This window comes from Equus asinus, chromosome 1 (genome assembly GCF_041296235.1).
Source record: "Equus asinus isolate D_3611 breed Donkey chromosome 1, EquAss-T2T_v2, whole genome shotgun sequence".
Lineage (NCBI taxonomy): Eukaryota > Metazoa > Chordata > Mammalia > Perissodactyla > Equidae > Equus > Equus asinus.
This window is the reverse complement of record NC_091790.1, coordinates 139,028,772-139,048,788: the sequence shown is the minus strand read 5'-3', so window position 1 is coordinate 139,048,788 and position 20,017 is coordinate 139,028,772. Positions and strand designations below refer to the sequence as shown.

The 20,017-nt window shown below is 40.0% G+C and overlaps 1 protein-coding gene across 4 annotated transcripts in view; it reads right to left on the bottom strand.

The window, feature by feature from the left end:
* DYNC1I1 (dynein cytoplasmic 1 intermediate chain 1) overlaps window positions 1–20,017 on the bottom strand; it is a 282,823-nt gene that overhangs the window by 46,047 nt on the left and 216,759 nt on the right. For all 4 annotated transcript variants that reach the window (XM_014859410.3, XM_070508726.1, XM_070508715.1 and 1 more), the window contains 4 exons: window positions 18,385–18,531; window positions 14,290–14,403; window positions 11,656–11,789; window positions 7,823–7,967 (listed from right to left, as the gene is read on the bottom strand). In XM_014859410.3, coding sequence (XP_014714896.1) covers window positions 7,823–7,967; window positions 11,656–11,789; window positions 14,290–14,403; window positions 18,385–18,531 — 540 coding nt within the window. The remainder of the gene's footprint in view (window positions 1–7,822; window positions 7,968–11,655; window positions 11,790–14,289; window positions 14,404–18,384; window positions 18,532–20,017) is intronic.

Sequence of the window (20,017 nt, the reverse complement as noted above, 5' to 3'; positions counted from 1 at the left end):
GCTGGTTTTGAGCATTGCTCTTCAAAGTCTAGCGGCATCGGGATCACTCAGAGGACTTATTAAAACACAGACTGCCAGGCCACGCTCCCAGGGTTTTTGATGCAGAAGGTCTGGGATGGGGCCCAAGAATCTGCATTTCTAATAAGTCCCAGGTAATGCTGCCCATGGTGATCAAAGGGCCACGCTTTGAGAACCCTTTATTTAGAGCTGTAGAGAAGTGGTCTATCTCTCACACCTGAATTTGTCGACCTGCTATAGTAAGTTGAGGACAGGTTACGGACAGCTTTCAATGTCAGATTCAGGAGGTTTCTGAAGAGCTAAGAGATTAAACAATGGCAGTTTTACACAATTGCTGGCACTCTTGTAAAACTTAAATTAGACATTACTTAGGACATGCATCTTTGATACTTAGCCCCAGCTGGCCCTCAGATTGGTGCAGGTCAGACATCCTCCAGAGTCAGGGCCCTGTCCCATCTCTTGCAGGACCTGATCCAGACCTCCCCCCTCTCCCTACCACATCCCAGTTCCCATCACTGTCAGCAGATAAGTGTGCCTCTGACTTCATCAGAAAATATGGAACTTCTTTCATTCTCTGCTTCCCCTGCCACTTCCATTTACCTAAACCTACCCATAAACCCTTTTTGCACTCGGCAGTGTCCTGCCTCTTCTCGCCATCTCAATCTTACATGGGCACCTGATACCGTCTTTCTCAATTTTTCAGACCACCCACTATCAATCGACACTTTTCATTGGCTCCTTCTCTTCAGGCCACAAACATGCTCAAATCTCTCAAAAAGTATAATAACCAAATCCTTCCTTGGCTCGGCTTTCCCTGCTAGCCACCGCTTTGTCTCCTTCAGTTGTCTGAAGGAGTAGTCTATATTTTCTGTGTCCACTCTCTTCCCACCTCTCTCTCTAACCACCCGCAATCTGTCCCCACCGCTCCACTGAAATTGCTCTCACTGAAGTCAGCGCCCCTCACCCTTCTTGCCTTTTTGATCTGTGGATTCCTTCTCTTCCTCATCCTGCAGCATCAGGGGCTCCAAGGTTGCACTCTTGTCCTCTTTAATTCGCATTCTATTTATAATTTTCTCCCTTGGAACAAATGACTTACTATATGCTGATCAGTATCATATCTATATTTTTAACTCCATTCTTGGCCCTGAGCTCCAGTATTTTCAATTACCTTTTAGGAATTTCCAGGCCCTCACTTGGAGCAAGCCCCAGACTGCTAATTTTCTACCCCCAACCCAAGCCTGCTCCTCCTCCTCTATTTTCTGTCCTAGTCGCTGGCATCACCAATCTTTCACTCAGATGCATAAGGTAAGAAATATCAGAACCGTCTTTGACTCTGCTCTCAAATCAAGTCAGTTGGTCACAACGCGTGCTGGATTTTCTCTCTCACACTTGAGTTCTCCTCCACAAGCTCACCATCTCTGCCACCTCCAAGTTCTGGCTTTCACCTAGATGATCAAATTAGCCTTATAACTGGATTTCCTGTCTCTAGGTTTAGCATGCTGGTGTGGAAAAGAACACAGTTTTGGGCCACATATATCTGGGTTCAAATCCCAGTTTCCCTTCTTTCTCATTGAGCACATCAGGCAAGTTATTTAAGCTCTCTTATGCCTATTTCTCCTTATATAAAATGGGATAATACTATCTACTCATAAGGTTACCATGAGGACTTAATGGACTAATGTATGTAACACATTTAGTGTAATGCCTGGCACATGGTATAACCTCAATAAATGTTGCTCTCGCCCCCACCCCTGCAAATTCATCTTCCATAGAAAACTCTCTAAAATTAAATTTTGATTAATTCATTCCTAAAATGACTTGTTACCATTTATAAAATAAAAGTAAATCTACATAATCAGGTATAGACCTATCTTTCCAGCCTCATTGCACGCCATTCCCTAACTGGATCTCTACCTTTCAGCCATTTAGATGAAAATGGCCGCTCGTTTGTTGATTCAGCTGCTGGAATGCAGCCTGGTCCTCTGTTAGCCAGGCAAACTACTACAACAAAGTTCCTGCTTCAGTGTGAAGCCTTCCCTGACTATGGTTTAATGATGAAACTCGGTATGGTGGGGAGCTGAGGGATGGAGAGAGGGCAGTGTAATGTGTTTTAATCCTCTCTCCCTCTCTGGTGTCCTCACTAAAATTGCAGAAATTAGCATCTTGTTTGGCAAGCCCCTCTTTTGCATCTCCCCTCCTCATTCTTGGTTGTCTCATAGCATTTTCTAGAAATTGCTATTAGTACTTATTTCACCTGAACCAACCACTGGCTGCTCTCCTCCTTCCCAGATGTTTCCACCATGCCTCAGTGTCTCCCATTCCATGATAAACTCATGTGCCTCCATCCTTGGCCTCTCATGGAAACCTCTCTCTTCTGCTGTCTCAGTGGAATCCTCCCTCTCCCACAAGCTCACCACCTCCCCTGCCGTCTCCTCAAGTAGAAGTTGTTCATTAGCTCGTATCCAATTTCAGAACAGTGAGAGGGCCAGCTTCCTATTTGCTCTCCAGGGCTGTTTCATGGCTCCTCAGCCCTCCTGTGAAAAGCCCTGCTTCTTTAAAGCTCAGGCCATTTTTGTGTTCCATCCTTTAACTCTTTGGATCTCTCTTCCTACTTCATTGAAGACTTTAGCACTGGGCTCACCATCTCCTTTTCTGTCTCAGTCTTGCCTTTTTCCTGGCCCACTTCAAAGCACACAGCACATTAGCACCTTGACCTTTTACTTCTATGACCCCTTCAACTCCAGTGAACTTCACCTTCACTTGATGTCAGCTACAGACATGACCACATCCTAGATCTTTTTTTTTTAAATCACTTGGAATTGTTTCAGTTGTGAATTGCTAAATCCAAAACATCTCACTTTCTAACAATAGTCTCTTATTTTACTAATACTCTTATCCTATTCCTTCCTTCATACCTCTTCTTTGATCTTACAGGGGCTTCCAACCCCTCATTCCCTTTACTTTCCCCTGTTTTCATTTTCTTTCTGCTCCAGTTGAGAATCCTTGGTTTCTAACATCAAACGCTCTCTCATCCTTATCTCCAAATCTCATGTTCTATTGTCCCCCCACCACGTTCTGGTAAAGCTCCAGTCCAGGATCCACCTAATTATCCCCCTCATCCACGTCCATATTTGTGCTGCTAAGCTCTCTTGGAGGAAATCAGGCCTGAAGATTGATGCCACTAAAACATTCTAGCCTCCAATCCAGCTGGGTCCTCCACACTGCCCAGAGTCCATCTTTGTTTCCCTAATCAGCTCTTCCTGTTCTCTTCTGTGACCAGCTGAAACCTCTCCCTTCAGGATCTCCACTTCTCACTCAGGAGCATATGTCATCTCCTACTCCACTGAGAAAACAGCATCACATGACAGTTCTCTCTGCTTCCATTCACCAAACCTACATACTTCCAAGTATTTTTCCCCATCCCTTCCTGTTCTTTTGTTACAACATAAGAAATGCCATTGCCCAAATTTAAAACTGACCCCCCGCCCATGCTATGCGTCCCATGCACTCCAACATTTTCAGGGCCTTTCTCCGCTTTACACTTATAGATTTTCCATTCTTTTTCTTTACCGGTTCTTCTACAACAGCAATATCCTCAGGAGTCTCTAAAACTTTTTTAAAAAACCAAAACAGAGATAAAAGAATAAAAGAGAAAAAAGAAGAAAATCCCTCTCTCCACCTCCCATCTTCCTCTCCTCAAAGCCAAACTTCTCAATTTTTCTCCAGTGCTTCTTTGCCTTTCACTTACTTCCTAACCCATTGTAATCTGTAACCCATTCTCCACACACTTCAGTGAGACTGTACTTGCCATGGGCAGCAGTGGCTTTGAGTTGCTAAATACTATGGACATATTTCAGTCTTGATATTATTTCTCTAAAGTAGTTGTTACTGTTGATTACTCTCCCCTCTTTTGTTTTTTAGTCTTTTGTTATAGAAAATTTCAAACATATTCAGAAGTAGAATAATATCAATATCCAGCTTCAATATTTATTAATCCATAGCCAATCTTATTCATTTATATCCACAAGCTCTCAATTGCCAAGTGATTATTTTGAAGTAAATCCCTGACATCATGATTTCTTCTTTAAATACTTCAGTGGGCATCTCTAAAACAATAAAACCACTTAAAATGATCACATCATTATCACATCTAAAAATAATAATTCATAAATATCAAATATCCAGCCAATATTCACATTTTCCTAACAGCCATCTAATTTTTTTAATAGTTTATTTGAATCAAGATCTGTCTAGTATCCATATTTTGAGATTGGTTGAAATGTCTCAAGTTTTGTTTTGTCCTAGTTTGTTTTGATACATAGTTTCCACCTCCATTTCTTTTTTTCCTTTGGAAAAATCTTTTGGTTTTGTGGCAGAAATGAGATCAACTGTCCTATAGATTTCCCAATAGTCTGGATTTGGCTGATTCCATCTTGTGGAATCATTTAACATTTTGCATCTCGATCTCCTATTGCCTCTAAATTCAGAGATCTGATAGACTGATAAGATTAGGTTTGGATTTAGGGGGCAAACTTGCTTCAAAGGTGGTATTGTATACCTCCGTAGTTATCAAGGTTGTTTCTAATTTTACAATGTTTTCAGCAACAATTACTACCTGGATCATTAGGGATTGCAAAATGATTGATATCCAAACCCCATCATTTCTTCTTCCTATAGTAGCTGGACTATTTCTATAAAGAAAAACTTCCCTTCATCAACTATTTAATAACCCTGAAGTACATATCATATAGAAAAGACAGAATAAATGTTTGATTCTTTCAGAATAAATGATTGATCAATTCTTTCTTTTACTTGTCAGTTTTCAAAATAATGAGTTAGTCTCGCTAGTATTCTCCAAAGATGACTGGTGAGGGCTCTGTCTTTTTTCAGTATCATTATGAACTCATGAATCTATTACCCTTATTGATATTCTTTCGCCAGTAGAAGCTTATTGAACTTGGCTTCCAAGTCCTTTGACAAGAAATTTGCAGTGTTTGGTAGCTTTCTTGCTTTCTATTATGACAAAGTATTCCAGGTTCATTTTGTACATTTCCTGCTCCGGATCTAGAATTAGTAATTTTGGTTTCTTTTAGTAAAATTGGTATTTAGAGGGCACAATCTTGGACACCAGGAATGTCATTGCTACTAGATTGGCCGTGGTTTTGAGACCTTTTTGTTAGAGCTGTGAAAATGTATTCTTTTGCAAGTAAAGGTAACACACACCATGAGTTCTTACTAATACTTTCAATTCAAATGCAGAATCATTACAGAGTTTTTACTTAACTTTGTGCATTTGTATCTCTTTTCAACCCACATGATAATATCAATTCTCAGTGACACCAACACAGCCATTTAACTTATCTCATGATAAAGACACAACAGTATCAGAGTAACAGTAACAATATGACCACCAGCAATATGAGTACTAAAAGAAGTTAAAGCTTTTTTTTTGTAGTCCTTCTCATCCTTAAAATATATCCCTTTTGGACTATATAGTCAAAATACAGGGTTTTAAAGTCACTTAGAATCATTCCATACTAAACTTTTGCCTCCAATTTGAACCACATTAAGGTTGATTTGTTTCATATTACTTCAAATATTTTAGGGAGCAATTTTAAATTTATTTTATTTTGTTTTATAACTATGTAATCTTTACATGGTTCCCAAACCAAATATACAAACAAGGTATATTCAAAAAAGTATGGCTATTATCTTTGTTTCTTTTAGCCTCCTGTCTCCTTATAAGTAATATTTTTGTGTGTGTGGTTTATCTTTCCAAATTTTAAAAATACATAAATAAATATTAAACAGCGGCAGTGTACTCTTTACACTTTTCTCCACTTTGCTTTCCTCATTTAAAGATATATCCTAGAGATCACTCCATAATAGTATGTAGACGTCTTTTTCATTTCTTCCTACACTTGAATAGCACTCCTTTGCACGGATGGATCATACTTTTGATTTGTCCAGTGCTCTATTGATGGAATTTTGGGTTGTTTCCAGTCTTTTGCTATTCCAAGTAGTCTTTCAATGAATATCCTTCTGCTTATGTTTTTTTTTCTGGTATATTTCTAGTATCTATTTTTGCTAGTATGCCTTTGGCATAGATTCTAAAAGTGGGAACTGCTCTGCCAATGAGCAAATATGCATGTATTATTTTTAGATATTGCCAAATTCTCCTCCATAGTGTTGTACCATTTTGCATTTCCTACAGCAATGCTTGAGAATGGTCGGTTTCTTTCAGTCTCATCACAGAGTATGTTATCTTTTAGATTTTTGTCAATCTAATAGTTGAAAAGAGGTTTCTCAACTTGGTTTTAGTCTGCCTTTCTCATATAAGTGAGGTTGTTTTTCATACAGTTAAGAGCTAATTCTGTCCTCTTGACACATTTCCTCTCCATTAATACCCAGAAGCCACACACACAAAAATTCTAATTTTTTTCCTATTTCTTGGGTTGTTACACTTGATCTCCTTTTCTAGTTCCATTTCTCCTGTTTATTTCCTAAACATTCCTCTTTCTCTGGATTGTGTCTTAGCATTTCTTTTAAAATCCACTCCTTTGACTGTAATAATCATTGCTATTCGGACTGCTACTAAGGGCATACCTGCAGCCCAGAGCTCTTCCTCTGCTTCTGTCCCACATATTAAACTGCCAGCGGAGATCATGGATTGTGCTTCCTGGGCACCTTAAACTCAAGGTGCACAACACACTTCCCCAACATGTCCTGTCTTTGGTGTTCTCCAGTGTAGTGAATGCTACCACAAATTACCAGTTGCTCTAGTCATAAACCTGAGTTTTTCCTAGTGACTTCCTTCCCCCCGACCCCCTGCCCCGAGGAAGATTTGTCCTGAGCCAATATCTGTTGCCAATCTTCCTCTTTTTGCTTGAGGAAGATTTGCCCTGAGCTAACATCTGTGCCAATCTTCCTCCATTTTGTATGTGGGGTGCTGCCACAACACAGCCACTGAACGTGGTGTAGCTCTGTGCCCGGGAATCGAACCCTGGGCCGCCAAAGCCGAGTGTGCCAAACTTAACCACCAGGCCATGGGGTTGGCCACCTGGTGACTTCCTTTTTCACCTTCCTTATATCAAATCAATCAGCAGTTTCTATGGCTTTTATCTCTTAAATGATTCTCAAATGCATCTGCTACCCTCTATCTGACTACTGGTCTAAGACACTGTCATTTCTCCTCTGGACCACTGTACCTTCCTTCTAGGTGGTCTTTCCTTTTCTTGCTCCCAAACATGGTCAGAATTACCTTTGAAAATACAAATAATATAGTGCCATTTACTAGCTTAAAAACATTCAAAGGCTAAAAAAAAAAAATTAAAAAAAATTAAACCAAATAAAAAGAACCACCCAAAAACCAAAACATCCAAGTCCCAAGTCATATATTTCGATAGGTACCTATGTATGTAAGTAAGTGCTACAAGGTCCAGACAATCAATACTAAACTGATAACAGAGGTCACCTCTGGGCAGAGGCCTGGGGTGGTAGGCAGTGAAGTGGATGTCATGGGTAGAGTTAGTGTTGGTGAGGGAGGACTTCCGTTTCATCATTATTTGAAATTTTTACAATTAGAATGTTTTCAAGTATTACCTATATATTTTAAAACAAAATGTACTAAGAAAGCGAGGCTTGACTAGCTGTGAGGCAGACCGGGATCACCAGCAGTCTGTATGAATTCCCAAAGCCAGGTCCCCTGGAAGAGATTTCAGATTCTCTACAACTCTCCCCAGGGAACAAAAATGGTCCTCTTTGCCTTTGTAATACCTGAGAATTTCAATCAGGGTATTCTTACCTTTGTGGTCCACAGTTTGACGGTCCAGTCAAACGACGACGTGACAAACAGGTGTGAAAAATCGATTGCGCCCACTGCCATGTGGCAGTTAATTCCTGTCACTGGCCCTTGGTGACCTTCGAAGACCTCACCGATACCTGCTTTGCTGCATGAAGACCACATGTGAGCAGAATTTCAGTAACCTTTGCAAAGCACTGATGGCTTTAAAAAAAATACTTGTTGCTGCATGATGACTTCTCCGTAATTTAGAACAACGATTGCCTACCAAAAATGAAATCACTTTCATATTTACCTTGAGAGAAATAATGCTAGACTACTTTTGGTGATTAAAAAACAATATGGGGCAATATAATCTTTTTAATCTTCAGAATTGAATATCAAGTTTTACCATTTAATCCATTTTTCAGGAGTTACCCAAATCCCATCATTGTTGATGTAGCTACCTTGATAAAAAACATATATACTTAGATAGCAGAAGCTTTCATAAGACTATTTTATTCTTGTGATGACATTTGGCACATGTTCCATTTTAATTCCTTTTGGGGAGCCTATTGGCTATAAAACTCCATACATCTTTACATACATACATCTTTTTTTTTTTTTTTTTTTTGGTGAGGAAGATTGGCCTTGAGCTAACATCTGTTGCCAATCTTCCTCTTTTTCGCTTGAGGAAGATTGTCCCTGAGCTAACATCTGTGCCAGTCTTCCCCTGTTTTGTATATGGGATGCCACTACAGCATGGCTTGATGAGTGGTGTGTAGGTCTGCACCCAGGATCCGACCTCACAAACCTGGGGCTGCCAAAGTAGAGTGTGCAAACTTAACCACTATGCCACTGGGCCGGCCCCTCAAGGAAATGTCTTAAAATAAGTTGACCTACCTGAAAATGTAGTACTTTGTGGAAACCCTTGCCACCACAAAATAATATGCATAACTTAAGTGTAATATGGAGAAAATGATGTTTTGACTGAAAGCAGAGGAGAAATTTACAAATCCACTAAATATAAATTCCATAAGGGCTGGTGCCTTTTCTTGTTGCCAAGTCCTTAGCATATGCTCAATAAATATTTATTGAAAGAAACAGCAAAGGAAAAGAGACAAACTTCTGCCTTTTTTTTCCCCACAGAAGTGCATTTGAGAAATAGTGATACACATTTTGAAAGTTATCCACAGACGTATGTCACATATTTAACTAAGCTGGGATTATTTCCAGCCCCCTATTATCACATAATAGTCCACACATGATCATACCCAATTAGGAAATATACCAAAATGCTATATTTTAAAAATCTGTGTGCATGAGGTTATAAATATTACAAATACATAGAGATTGTGGAATCTAAATATTATGTCACTAAGAGCAAAAATGAATTAGGTTATTAAAACCTTTGGGCTTCTGGAGCACCAATGTGTTGATGAGCTGAGCGAAATTTGAAATCATGAGCGAACTGCTGCAGCGTGTGCTCCGTGTAACAGGCACTCAAAAATTATGCCCAGTGAAACTGCTAACAGCGGTTCCACACGTGATCATTTAAATGTGTTCTAATGAACACGAGGAACTGATCTTTGAAGTGGCCCCTGGTGAGACTCCACTTGCTCTTAACAGCATCCTGAAAGGGTTTATAGGGTGCAAAATGAGGACCTTGTTTAATTTATGGAAGTGGATTTGCACCTTCTCTACATTAGGTGAAAAACAGAAATCCCCCACCCCTCCCCTATAGCCCTATATGACCCATTTAAAATTACTACGAAGTCAAGTGCTGCTACTTTACAACTTTACTCAGATCTGTATTTTATATTTCAGATGGATGGACCAATATAAAAAGCAAAACCAAGCTCGTTGTAAAAAGTTTTGTGGTTTGTACCTTAGGTACCCTTCTTTTGAACCACAGAGCATATTCTGATGGTGCTTGAAAAGGATAAGAGCCACAGATCAAAAATATTCATCAAGTAAAAGGTTATTTACATTAGAGAAACTGAAAAAAAAATCTGAAAGTTGTCAATCAAAATATTCTGTAGTCTTCACAGATAATTAAGGTCCTGGATTAAGTCAATTGAACCTATGCCCTGTGATTCTAATAAATGTGAAGAGAAAGCTGAGACTCCTTGTTTGGCCCACTGCACTCTCTGTGCCTCTGTCACACCTATGGCATTCTACCCGCAGTGCAGATATTTGTGTGCTTACCTTTCCCACCATCATCAGTTCCTTGAAGACAGGAACCAGGTTTAAATGATGGCATGCCTGGCAGCATCTAGGAATGCCCTTTGCTCAAAGTAGGTGTGCAGTGACTGTTTGCATGAATGAAGAACTTAATTAGATCTTTTTATGCTTTCACAAAACGTTAACATGTGGTTTTAGCTAGTTTTTATGAAGTAGGACCATTGGGCATGGAACTATGAGGCGTATCTTCCTAGTCATCTTTAAATTACATGAGCAGGGAAAATACTGCTTGTTCCTACATGCAGAACAGTAGGAACACCACCGCGCATACTGTATGACCTGGACCATGGATGCTTGTTACTTCTACAAAACACAAAAACACAGGAGCGTGAACTTGAAACAATTTCTGGTTCCTAATTAAATCTAAACAGCCTGGGATGAGTGCAAGAGATGAAGAATCATTTGAATTAGAACTACTAAAGAGAAAGAGAAATTAAGCACCAAGATGAACACAGTGAGCCTTTCAAAAGATGTGAGGCCATTAGTTAATTATTGCATGCAATTGTATAATCTAGTCTAAATTATTGGATTCCACTTTATCCTGATGTTTTTACAGGGGCATTTGCCAATCTTTCAATCAAGGCAGAGTTCTTATCACCTGGAAACTTCATGGTGGCTTGTACATCTCATAGGATTCCAGCCTCTCCGATAGGGGGGAAGGGCCCTAACCCACTTCCCTAGATTATTTGGATATTGTCATTTTTTTAATCCCCATATAGATTTTTAGCTCTTCATTTACTATGTGCCAGGCACTGGTAAGGGAATCAATGATGAAATGGAAATAGTTTGGTAAGAGAAAAATGGCAGATAAATGAATAGTTGAGATGAAATGTGATTAATGCTATTGTAGATGCATATATAAAAATATATAAAATAGCAAATCTAACAGCCTGTAGTGCTATTCCATTTAGTCTACTTGAATTTTCACCATAGTAATTGTCACCTTAAACCATATATTGACTTCTTTGTTAGTTGATTGTCTTTAACCCTCAACCAGAATATGAACTCCCAGTCTGTTTTGTTTCTTACAGCACCCTATGATGTGATGGTGCCTGGCCCACAGTAGGTTCTTAGTAAACATTCCTTGAAAGAATGAATGAATAAAAGGAATGAAAATTCTATAAAACCATAGAGAAGAGAATAGTTTTCTTTGCCCAAGAGAGTCAAGAGAGGCTTCAATGTGGAGTGACCTTTGTGCTGGCTCTTAAAGGATAAGGCGGAATTAACCAGGCCGGGAAGCAAGAAATACCAGACCCAGCAGAAGAAATCAAATGTACAAACTCATGGAAGTATGGTGGGATAAGCAATATTTGGGGATTGTTATCACTGATGGGTCCACAGCTGAAACCTGAAGGCTGAGGCAGGGAAGGGGCAGGTAGTCAAGGGTCTCATATGATATGCTAAGAAGCTTTGACATTTTTCCTCATGAGTAAAAGTTTACAAATGGATAATGACCAGAGCAGATGGATCTACAAGAGAATGAAGACTTGAGGCTGTGCTTTGCATTTCTTCCGAAATGCCTTTCTCATAATGCAAGGTGGTTATAATCCAGAAAGTGATAACAGACTTTGGGAAATGAGGAACACGTCATTGGTAAGAAAACAGAAAATCACCTTCCATGACGACAGGCTGTGTAGACTGTGCCCTCCTCACTGCCAACCACGAAGTTATTGACGTCTCCCGTCGGGAAAGCCATTCCGGTAACAGCCACAGGCTTGGACTTATTGTACACCAGCTCCATGCTCTCCTACCAAAACACGGCATGGTTACATTCCCTCTGTCAACTCCTTGCCATGCCAAAGATAGCACGGAAAAATCATTTGGCTAAATCGTCTGTTTGCTTTTCACACAGCGTTACAAAAGACCCCGGCTGTGCCAGAAACCACGCTTTACTGCCCCTGACATTCATGCTTCTGTGTATCTATGGTTTCAGGCCGGCTGGATTTCATCAGTGTGTGCTGCTGCTTCTTAAGTCAGGCAGACGTGACAGGTGAGAATTTTGAAACTAATGGTGCAGAAACTAAAGATAATACTGTAATGGTTACACTTGTCAGCCCCAGGCTTTAATAAAACACACAATACCCTTTTATTTACAAACATTTTCACAATCAATTGTTCATGAGAATACACATGTATTAATATCACACGTACTAAACACATTTGTCAAAGCAGGAGTGTGTGTCCTCCATGGACTAAAACCAGAAAGTTGTCACTCAGGTCATAAAAACCAGATTTCAACAGGGACCAGATTTCACGAAGGGCGGCTGTTGGGGGTACAGGTTTTAAGCCTGCAAAGAATGGTGTTTTAATAAGTCTTTAAAATAGGAAATGAGAGTCTTTATCTAAAATGATTTTCAAAATCAGGAATTAAAATGTATTTGAAAAGACATTCTGCAGAGTTAAGTTTAACGACAATGAAGAGTCAAACTAACATCCCTGAATATTTCTGGCTATTTACATCGAACAGCCTACTTTGTGTACCTGAAATAATTTTAAAAAATCATTCTAGGGGATCACGTCATTATAGTTGCTTGAGAGTTTAGCCTTTTTTGTGCAAACAAATAAACCAGGCCATCTCAGCCAAGGAGTCCATAAATCTGAAGCACATGCTAACCGGCTGGGTAGCGCAGACCATATGGTCATGTGACATGCTGGCAGTGCGTGAGATCCACATACAGCGAGCGCATCTGTGAGGGGAGGCTATGACAATATAAGCAGAAAACTGAACCATCCAATGGTTTGCTCCATTGCTAAAATTAGCAGAGAGGAAGGTACAGTCTCTTGGTTGTCCACTTGGGAGAGACGGGGTCCAGGGCAACTGTCGGATGCTCCCACGTGTGCCTGCCATCCACGGCTGTGCCATGAAACTCTCAATCTTTGTATGGAGACAGGAGTCTGTGGGCATGCTGAAACTAATAAAAAGGGTCTTGTAACCTCTGTACGACTGGTTTTAACCTAAACAAATACACGTTTAATCAGCAAAATGGGCAATTAAAAATTCCTAATTAGAGGGTTCACTCTAATATCTGTTTGTAATCTCCATGCTTTTAAAGCAAAACAACATATTGCTGAGAATTTTAAGACAAAGCCATAAAATACCCACACACAACTCCTGACTTGTATAATGTTAAGGTCAGCAAAAATAGAGGAACTTAAATTGTAAGGAGCTTATTAGCTTTTTTCTCTCTCTCTTTTTTTCCCCCTAAAATAATAAAAAGAACTCATTTAGTCTTAGTATTCTCTACATCTGCATTTTGTGGAGACTTATGGAAGGTTCTTTATGGTTTCCATATTTCCCTATGCACTTTGAAATTTTAATGTCTTCTAAAATTGTGAGAGAGACATTCTAGGGTCGTTATTCCAGGAAAGGGAACAGGAATGTTAAAATTGAGAATTATCTCCCACGTATCTTTTACAATTTTCTTGATGTTTCTTCACATTTTTGTCAAAGGCTATAACAATGAACTCTTCTCTGCATTTTTAGTTGAAGGACAGTGAAGTACTTTTTCCTCCACAAAGAAACGTGGAAAGAGCGTGTATATGTGTGTGTTTATTTGCGAATGTGTGTGTCTTCTTGTGTGTATGTATACATATGTATATTCTGAAAGTTGCATTTAGATGCCTCCTCCCAATGGTCTCTTTCTGCTCCTTTGTTTGGTTCCCATCACTGCAATCAGGAGTGGTCTGGAAACTTTGGAACATTCTCATTTTTGATTTCTCATTTGTTGAGCAAAGAATGGCAAGAGCCATACCAGCAAACATTCCAGAGGAGAAAACAGATGGTTCGACAAATTCTTCACACACACGGGCGGTAGTCTAGGCTACGGATACAAGCAAGGGCTTGGATTTCTGTTTTGCTGGAATACCTTTTCTCCAAGGCAAGTACCCATAAGGGATTGCTCTGGGGAGCTCCAACCTCGTTTGCATTTGTTTAACAATGCTGTAGGGTAAGTACAATTCCTACCACAGGCAACTTCCATAATTACTATGCTTTAAATGGATTATCTCATTTTCACTTGAAACTGACCTAAGGATTAACGTATTACAATAATTACATGATTTGTGGTAAAGGAAATGGGTTTTGGCTTCAAGAGGAGACTGCTGAAAGCAGGCCCTACTCTTTCAAGTGCATCCATTGGTTTTAGCTCCTATAGGATGTGAGGGTTTGGCTTTTAGAAACTATGTTCCATTAGGCAGGTATCTCTTTTAACCAGGATGCTCTTATGTGTAGGGGAAAACAAACCCACCTGTGGAGTTGAGAGCATGTCCAGGCTCCAGGAGCACATTTTACCATCAGTAGAGACAGTGATAAGGTTATGAGCATTCTGGGTCCCAACAACATTTACACAGTACACGGGATGCTGCAAAAACATAAACACAGAGGATCAGACACTGATCCAAGAGGAAATGCTTACATTTGAGTGTCAAACACATTACTCTAAAACATGGATTAAAGAGTGACATAATCCTACAATAATACAAGCCTAAGGTCATTTGCCACTTTTGATTTGAACCTGACTTCTCTCTAAAAGCTCTGGCAGCAACACATAGCAGTGGAAATATTTACAAAGCTCCACCTTGCTCAGTCAGATGCAATGCAACAGAGCTCAAGGAAGCTGGAGCAAATGAGGGTTGACAGGGCAGAAGCAGCACAGGGAGGTGAATGCGGATTACTTGAATGAGTCTCCACTGCATAGTTTGGCTTCTAAGCTCACAGTGAGTGATGGGAAGAGACAGTCTTCAAAAGGGTAGAACCATTGACTTCTTGAAGGAATAAGTGTTACTAAATCTGAAGTTTAATGCATTATAGTCACAGTGCCAAACATTTGTTAACATTCCTTTAAAAAGTGGTTAATACTCATCAGCCTCTTTAATTTGAGAGACATACTGGTGGTGGAAATTATTGGCACAGTGCACCTAGTAAGATAAAATTAGGTTCTTTTACTACAAATGTTACTGCAAAATCTAAGATAATGATAGATTTATTTTTCAAAATACCATTTGGGGTAGTATGGAGGCTTAGATTCAGTCAGGGCCTTGAGAAAGGTCATTTATACATCCAAGCAAGATGCTCTAACCTTCTGTCATAACTCTAGTAGTTTATCCCACTCTGTAGAATCCTAAATGGTAGGCTAAAATCATTTGCAGCTGCACATTAAATACTAAATGGAAGGTTAGCATAAGCAGAACGTAGTAGTAATTTGGGTTAGATTTCAGGGAGCTTAGCTATCAGTGGCCAAACCACAACTTAGCTGATGCTTCTCTGTGCAAATAGCTGATGGTCTAAGTCTTTCTCTTGATGAGTTACTGTCCATAATACCTAGCCACAACGACAATGAAACAATCTTTAATACTGGAAAGTTGATATTATAGAAGGGGTGATTCCCAAACTATTATTATCATATAAACTCCTGGTCAGAAGGAACTGTAATAATCATCTAGTGAAGTTACGCATCTGCCTCTACCAAGAGGTGGTCCAAACTCTGCTTAAATACCTTTCTTAAGGGGATCCAGTTTTTAGCACTAATTTCTGGGGAGTTTGTCCTTCCACCAATGGGGATAAAGAAAGCCCAAGGAGATACTTTTAACGCAGTGCCCTCTGGAATCATACAGATCAAGTCAAAAGAATACAGCTTTTTTTGCATATTTATAGATTGCTGTTATATTATCCACCCCCCACCCTCACCCCCAATCTTGTCTTACTCAGACTAATCATCCCCAGTTCCCCCAACTGCTCCTTGAGTACCTCGTTTTCAATACCTTCCCCATCCTGGTTACTCTCTTTCGCATGTGCTGTATTTTGTCTGCGCTCCTCTTACAGTGAAGTTCCGAGAATGAAACACAACTGTCTGTCTTATTCTGACCAGCAGAATATAGAAATCCAGGGAGCATTGAATTGTCACTTCTCATGTGATAAAAAAAATATGCCTGTATTAATGCATTCTAAACTAAGATTTGCTTTTTTTGCAATTGCATCACTTCTTTCACTCATGCTGATGGACAATCAACTGAGGTCCTATGTCTTTTTCACACGCTATTCCTATAGAAACTTTCAAATGAATCAGCTTTAGTGGATCTGGACAGTGGTAAGTACAGCAGAGATCTGGAACTAAATGTTATCCTGATCAGGTCTTTAAATATCAAGAGGACTGACTGGTTGTGGCCCTGTGGATAATGCTCGTGGTCAAGTCTGTGGTGGATGTGGAGCCTGCAGCAGTGCGAAACTCAAGCCACAAAACATGAAGCTTTGTGTGGAAATCAAGTGGAAGAAGGGATGAAACAAGCTCTCACCTACAAATAGCAGACTTAGCAAAACTGAAAAATAGGAAAGAAAGGTCCGGACATTGCTATGAACCTGAAATCTACCCAGTGTTTTTCAGCAAGAGTCCAGTGGAGTTTCTTTTGTTAACCACCAAGCATCAACACAAACCATCAAAATCCTAATGGATTGAGACCCTAAGGGTGTATGCAGTGGGGAAGGAAGGCATCTAGAAGAATGTGTAGAGCCAAACGCCTAGAGAAGGAATGCGTGTGGTAGCCCCTCCCTGGCTTTAATCAGTTTACTGGCCTGTGCTTTCATGAGTAATAAAACTCAGTTTAAAAGAAAAGGGAGAGATGTAAAGAAACTAGAACAGAAGCAGACACGTGGGCATGCCTACTCATACACACACACAAACACACACAACTCTACTTAATGGAAAGAAAAAAGCAACAGTACAGCTCATTTTTCCAGTATAGATGCCAGATTGTTTTTATTTATGTTAGGGATAAACTTACTGTGTGGCAGAGGACTTTGTTTTAATTAGGATTTCCTGTTGTCCCAAATGCATATGTGTAGTGGGTGTGAAAGGAAATTAGTTAGTAATCTGTGGTGGGCCTCTTTTTCTTTTTTGATCTTGGTACCAATCAGCCAGGCATTAGTGGAAGTTGAAAGACAGTCACAAAATTAACTGTGCACCGTTAAGTATGGATTCATCAAAACACAGCAAAAGAGAAAAAAATTTGTTTTTATTTTCTTACAGAAATTATGTCTGATAATATTTGTTATCAGATATTATTCTGTTTGACAATACTAGTATTTTCGTTGTAATGATCTCATCCTAAGTTACTTGAAAAAGAAACATTAACTCTTTGGAAGAGCTGCTGGATTTGGATTCTCCCCAAAAGCTTACTGCTAAATGTTCTAACATTTGGATTAATAATTTTTTGACATTTTGGAAGATATGCTCACAAACACACCAGATATCCACATAGAGCCAAGAAGTGGTTTCATGCTTCTTGAGCACGCACCTGCATCAAACTCATCTTCTCCTGGGTCACAATTTTCTGTTATTAGTTTGGAGAAATGGGGTAGGCAAGAGCAATTTTCTAAGATTCCCAAGAACTGGTTTCACCTGCATGTGTCTTAGGCCCAAGTCAATCAGAATTAAGGCTGACTTGGTATTTGTCATTTCCCATTGTCAATCTTACGAGAGTGGGAGAATTTTCCTCTTCATGGTCTTTTTAAAAACTAGAATGGTTTTGAGGTCAGCAGATGAAACAAATGAGGCAACCACATTAAGGAAATTGAAACAATAGTAGAGCTGTATGTTTGGGCATAATTTGGGCATTTCAGAGAAAGAACATCAGTTACCCTGGATGTCAAGGTAGCAAGGATTGGTGGAGACATGCCTGTCTTCTCATTCCTTCTAACAATTGCTATACACACCTGTCATTCTCTTAAAGGAAATGACAGAGTAGTTGTCTTATGAACACTATACTGAACCTCTCCTGCCAAATTATGGGTAATGGTTTTGAGATGTTGACTTTTAACCCTAGGGATTATACTGTCACTGTGGACTTTACCGTTGAGACTCACACCACGCATTCCAGAATTTAAAGTCATAGCACTCCCTCTAACCGCGAATGGAAAGGCCTGTTGGCAAGAGCCCCATACACCACTCCAGGACAGAAAATGCTTACTCTTCATGGTCTATTTGAAAATATGAGTTTCCACCTTCTAATGTAAATGCGAAGGATTTCTTTAGAAAAACAATTTCACAGCTGCCTCTTCCAAAGTTTCTCCCTATGTCCTTTTTAAATTTTAATCTATCTTCACTGGTGGCCTTTAGGACAAAGAGATCCTTTCTATGTGTTAAAACTTGTAGATTATTAAGAGATTTCTCTAAACTCAGTGTTTCCTTCATCTACTTTTCACTCAACTTTATTCTAGCCAGTCAAGATACAATCACTATAAATTAGATACTTCTAACTTGGAGTTACTGATAACGTGTATTCTTGCCAGTTATCCTCTCTTTCAGGGCCTGGATGGCTGACAGGGATATGACAAAAGCTTGACTTACTGTGTGTGCAGCAGCTGACAAGGGGGTCCGCTGCACTGGCGTCCTTCGGTGACTGCGATTATCCCACAGGACAATCTGGCCCGAGTAAGTCCCACCCACCACCAAGTTGGGATGGAAACGAGCGAAGCAGACTGACATCACAGAGGACTGTGAAGAAAAGGGCGAGAGAAAGGCGCTGTGAAATGGGTGGAGAAGGCTTGCTTCTTCCCGAAGAGAGAAGAGTTCATCGTGTAAACTCAACACATCCTGGAAAACATAAAGCAATTGTTAAGTGCGCAGCTAGGAGGAAAGTTTGTATACAGATGCAGGACTTTCCCTTGAAAGGCTGGCCAATGGTTACCCCTTGAAACTTGACATTTGAAGTCCTGGCCATATCATCAAATAGGCATAAAACCTGTCTTAGGTACATCATTGTTTTGTGGTCTGTAAAGCTTGGTTTATGGACATTTCCCATATACCGATAAAATTGTATCAGAGCTAATACTAATTCTCTACTGAAGTCTTTACAAAGCAATTCTTTACTTTGAGGGCATGGCCACATCAAGTTATATTATGTGCAGTGTTGGCAAGGCTTCAAGGACTTTGAAATGAGGTGCTTTTTTTGTTTTTTGTTTTTGGCTTCATGTAGACTTCTAGGAAGCATACTGACCTCAGACCGATCCAACTGGTTCCTCCCCAGATTCCCTCGCCTCCCATGGGCATTGTCCCGACCTTTAGCTTGCCCACTTCAGACAATTCTTAATGTTATTCTTTGCCTATTTTAACTAACAGTCAGAAATGGATTTCAGTCCAACTCTTGTCATGGCCTGTCATAGCATCACAAATGTGGTTTCTGAAATTCCACAAAAAGACTACAGGGCCCTACATTTTATAGGAAATTACTTAGCTGAGAGAACCACGATATACTTAAAATCAGACAAGTCAGTTGTTCCACATCTGCTAAGAAGTCCATTTTGATTCTTGCAGTGCTTTCCATGTCTGCATTTATATGCAGAAGTGATTGCTTTTAATAAATGCATTTCATCCTTCAAGCAAATTCAATGAATGATCCTATGTGTAAGAAGAGCACTGTAGCCGGCATAGTGGGGATACAAAGGTTGCCATGGCCCTCAACAAACTTGTGCCCTGGCAAAGGCAACCATAAAGCATGCACACAGAGGAGCAGAGGTGCTGCCAGTCTATGCAGTGCCTTTGTATGAAACAGAAAAAGGTGCCTCTCTGCCCAGACAGAGTCCTGTGGGCAGGTGCACACCTTGGGAAGTGGAAAGTAAGATGGATTTTCATGCCCACTTGTCCCATGGGTTTGATATCCTTGTGCAGGGCAGAACTTGCACACACAAGTAGCAGCCTTGAATGTGATACATGCCATGACTAAATCCCAGGAGCACGTGTGGTGTGTGTCTGTGTGTGTGTCTTTGCATGCATGAAGGAGGTGTTGGAGAAGATTTGTTTTAGCTAGGAGAGGGGAGGAAGAGGAGAGAGGAAAGGGATGGTTAGAAAGACCTCATGAAAGGGAATGTATCACCCCTTGAAGTATGTGTGGAACATTCAGCAAGTGGAAAGGGAAAAACACAGGCATTCCTGAGAGATAGGGTAATGAGAAGAAAGGACTAGAGGCAGCAAAACAGAGGCT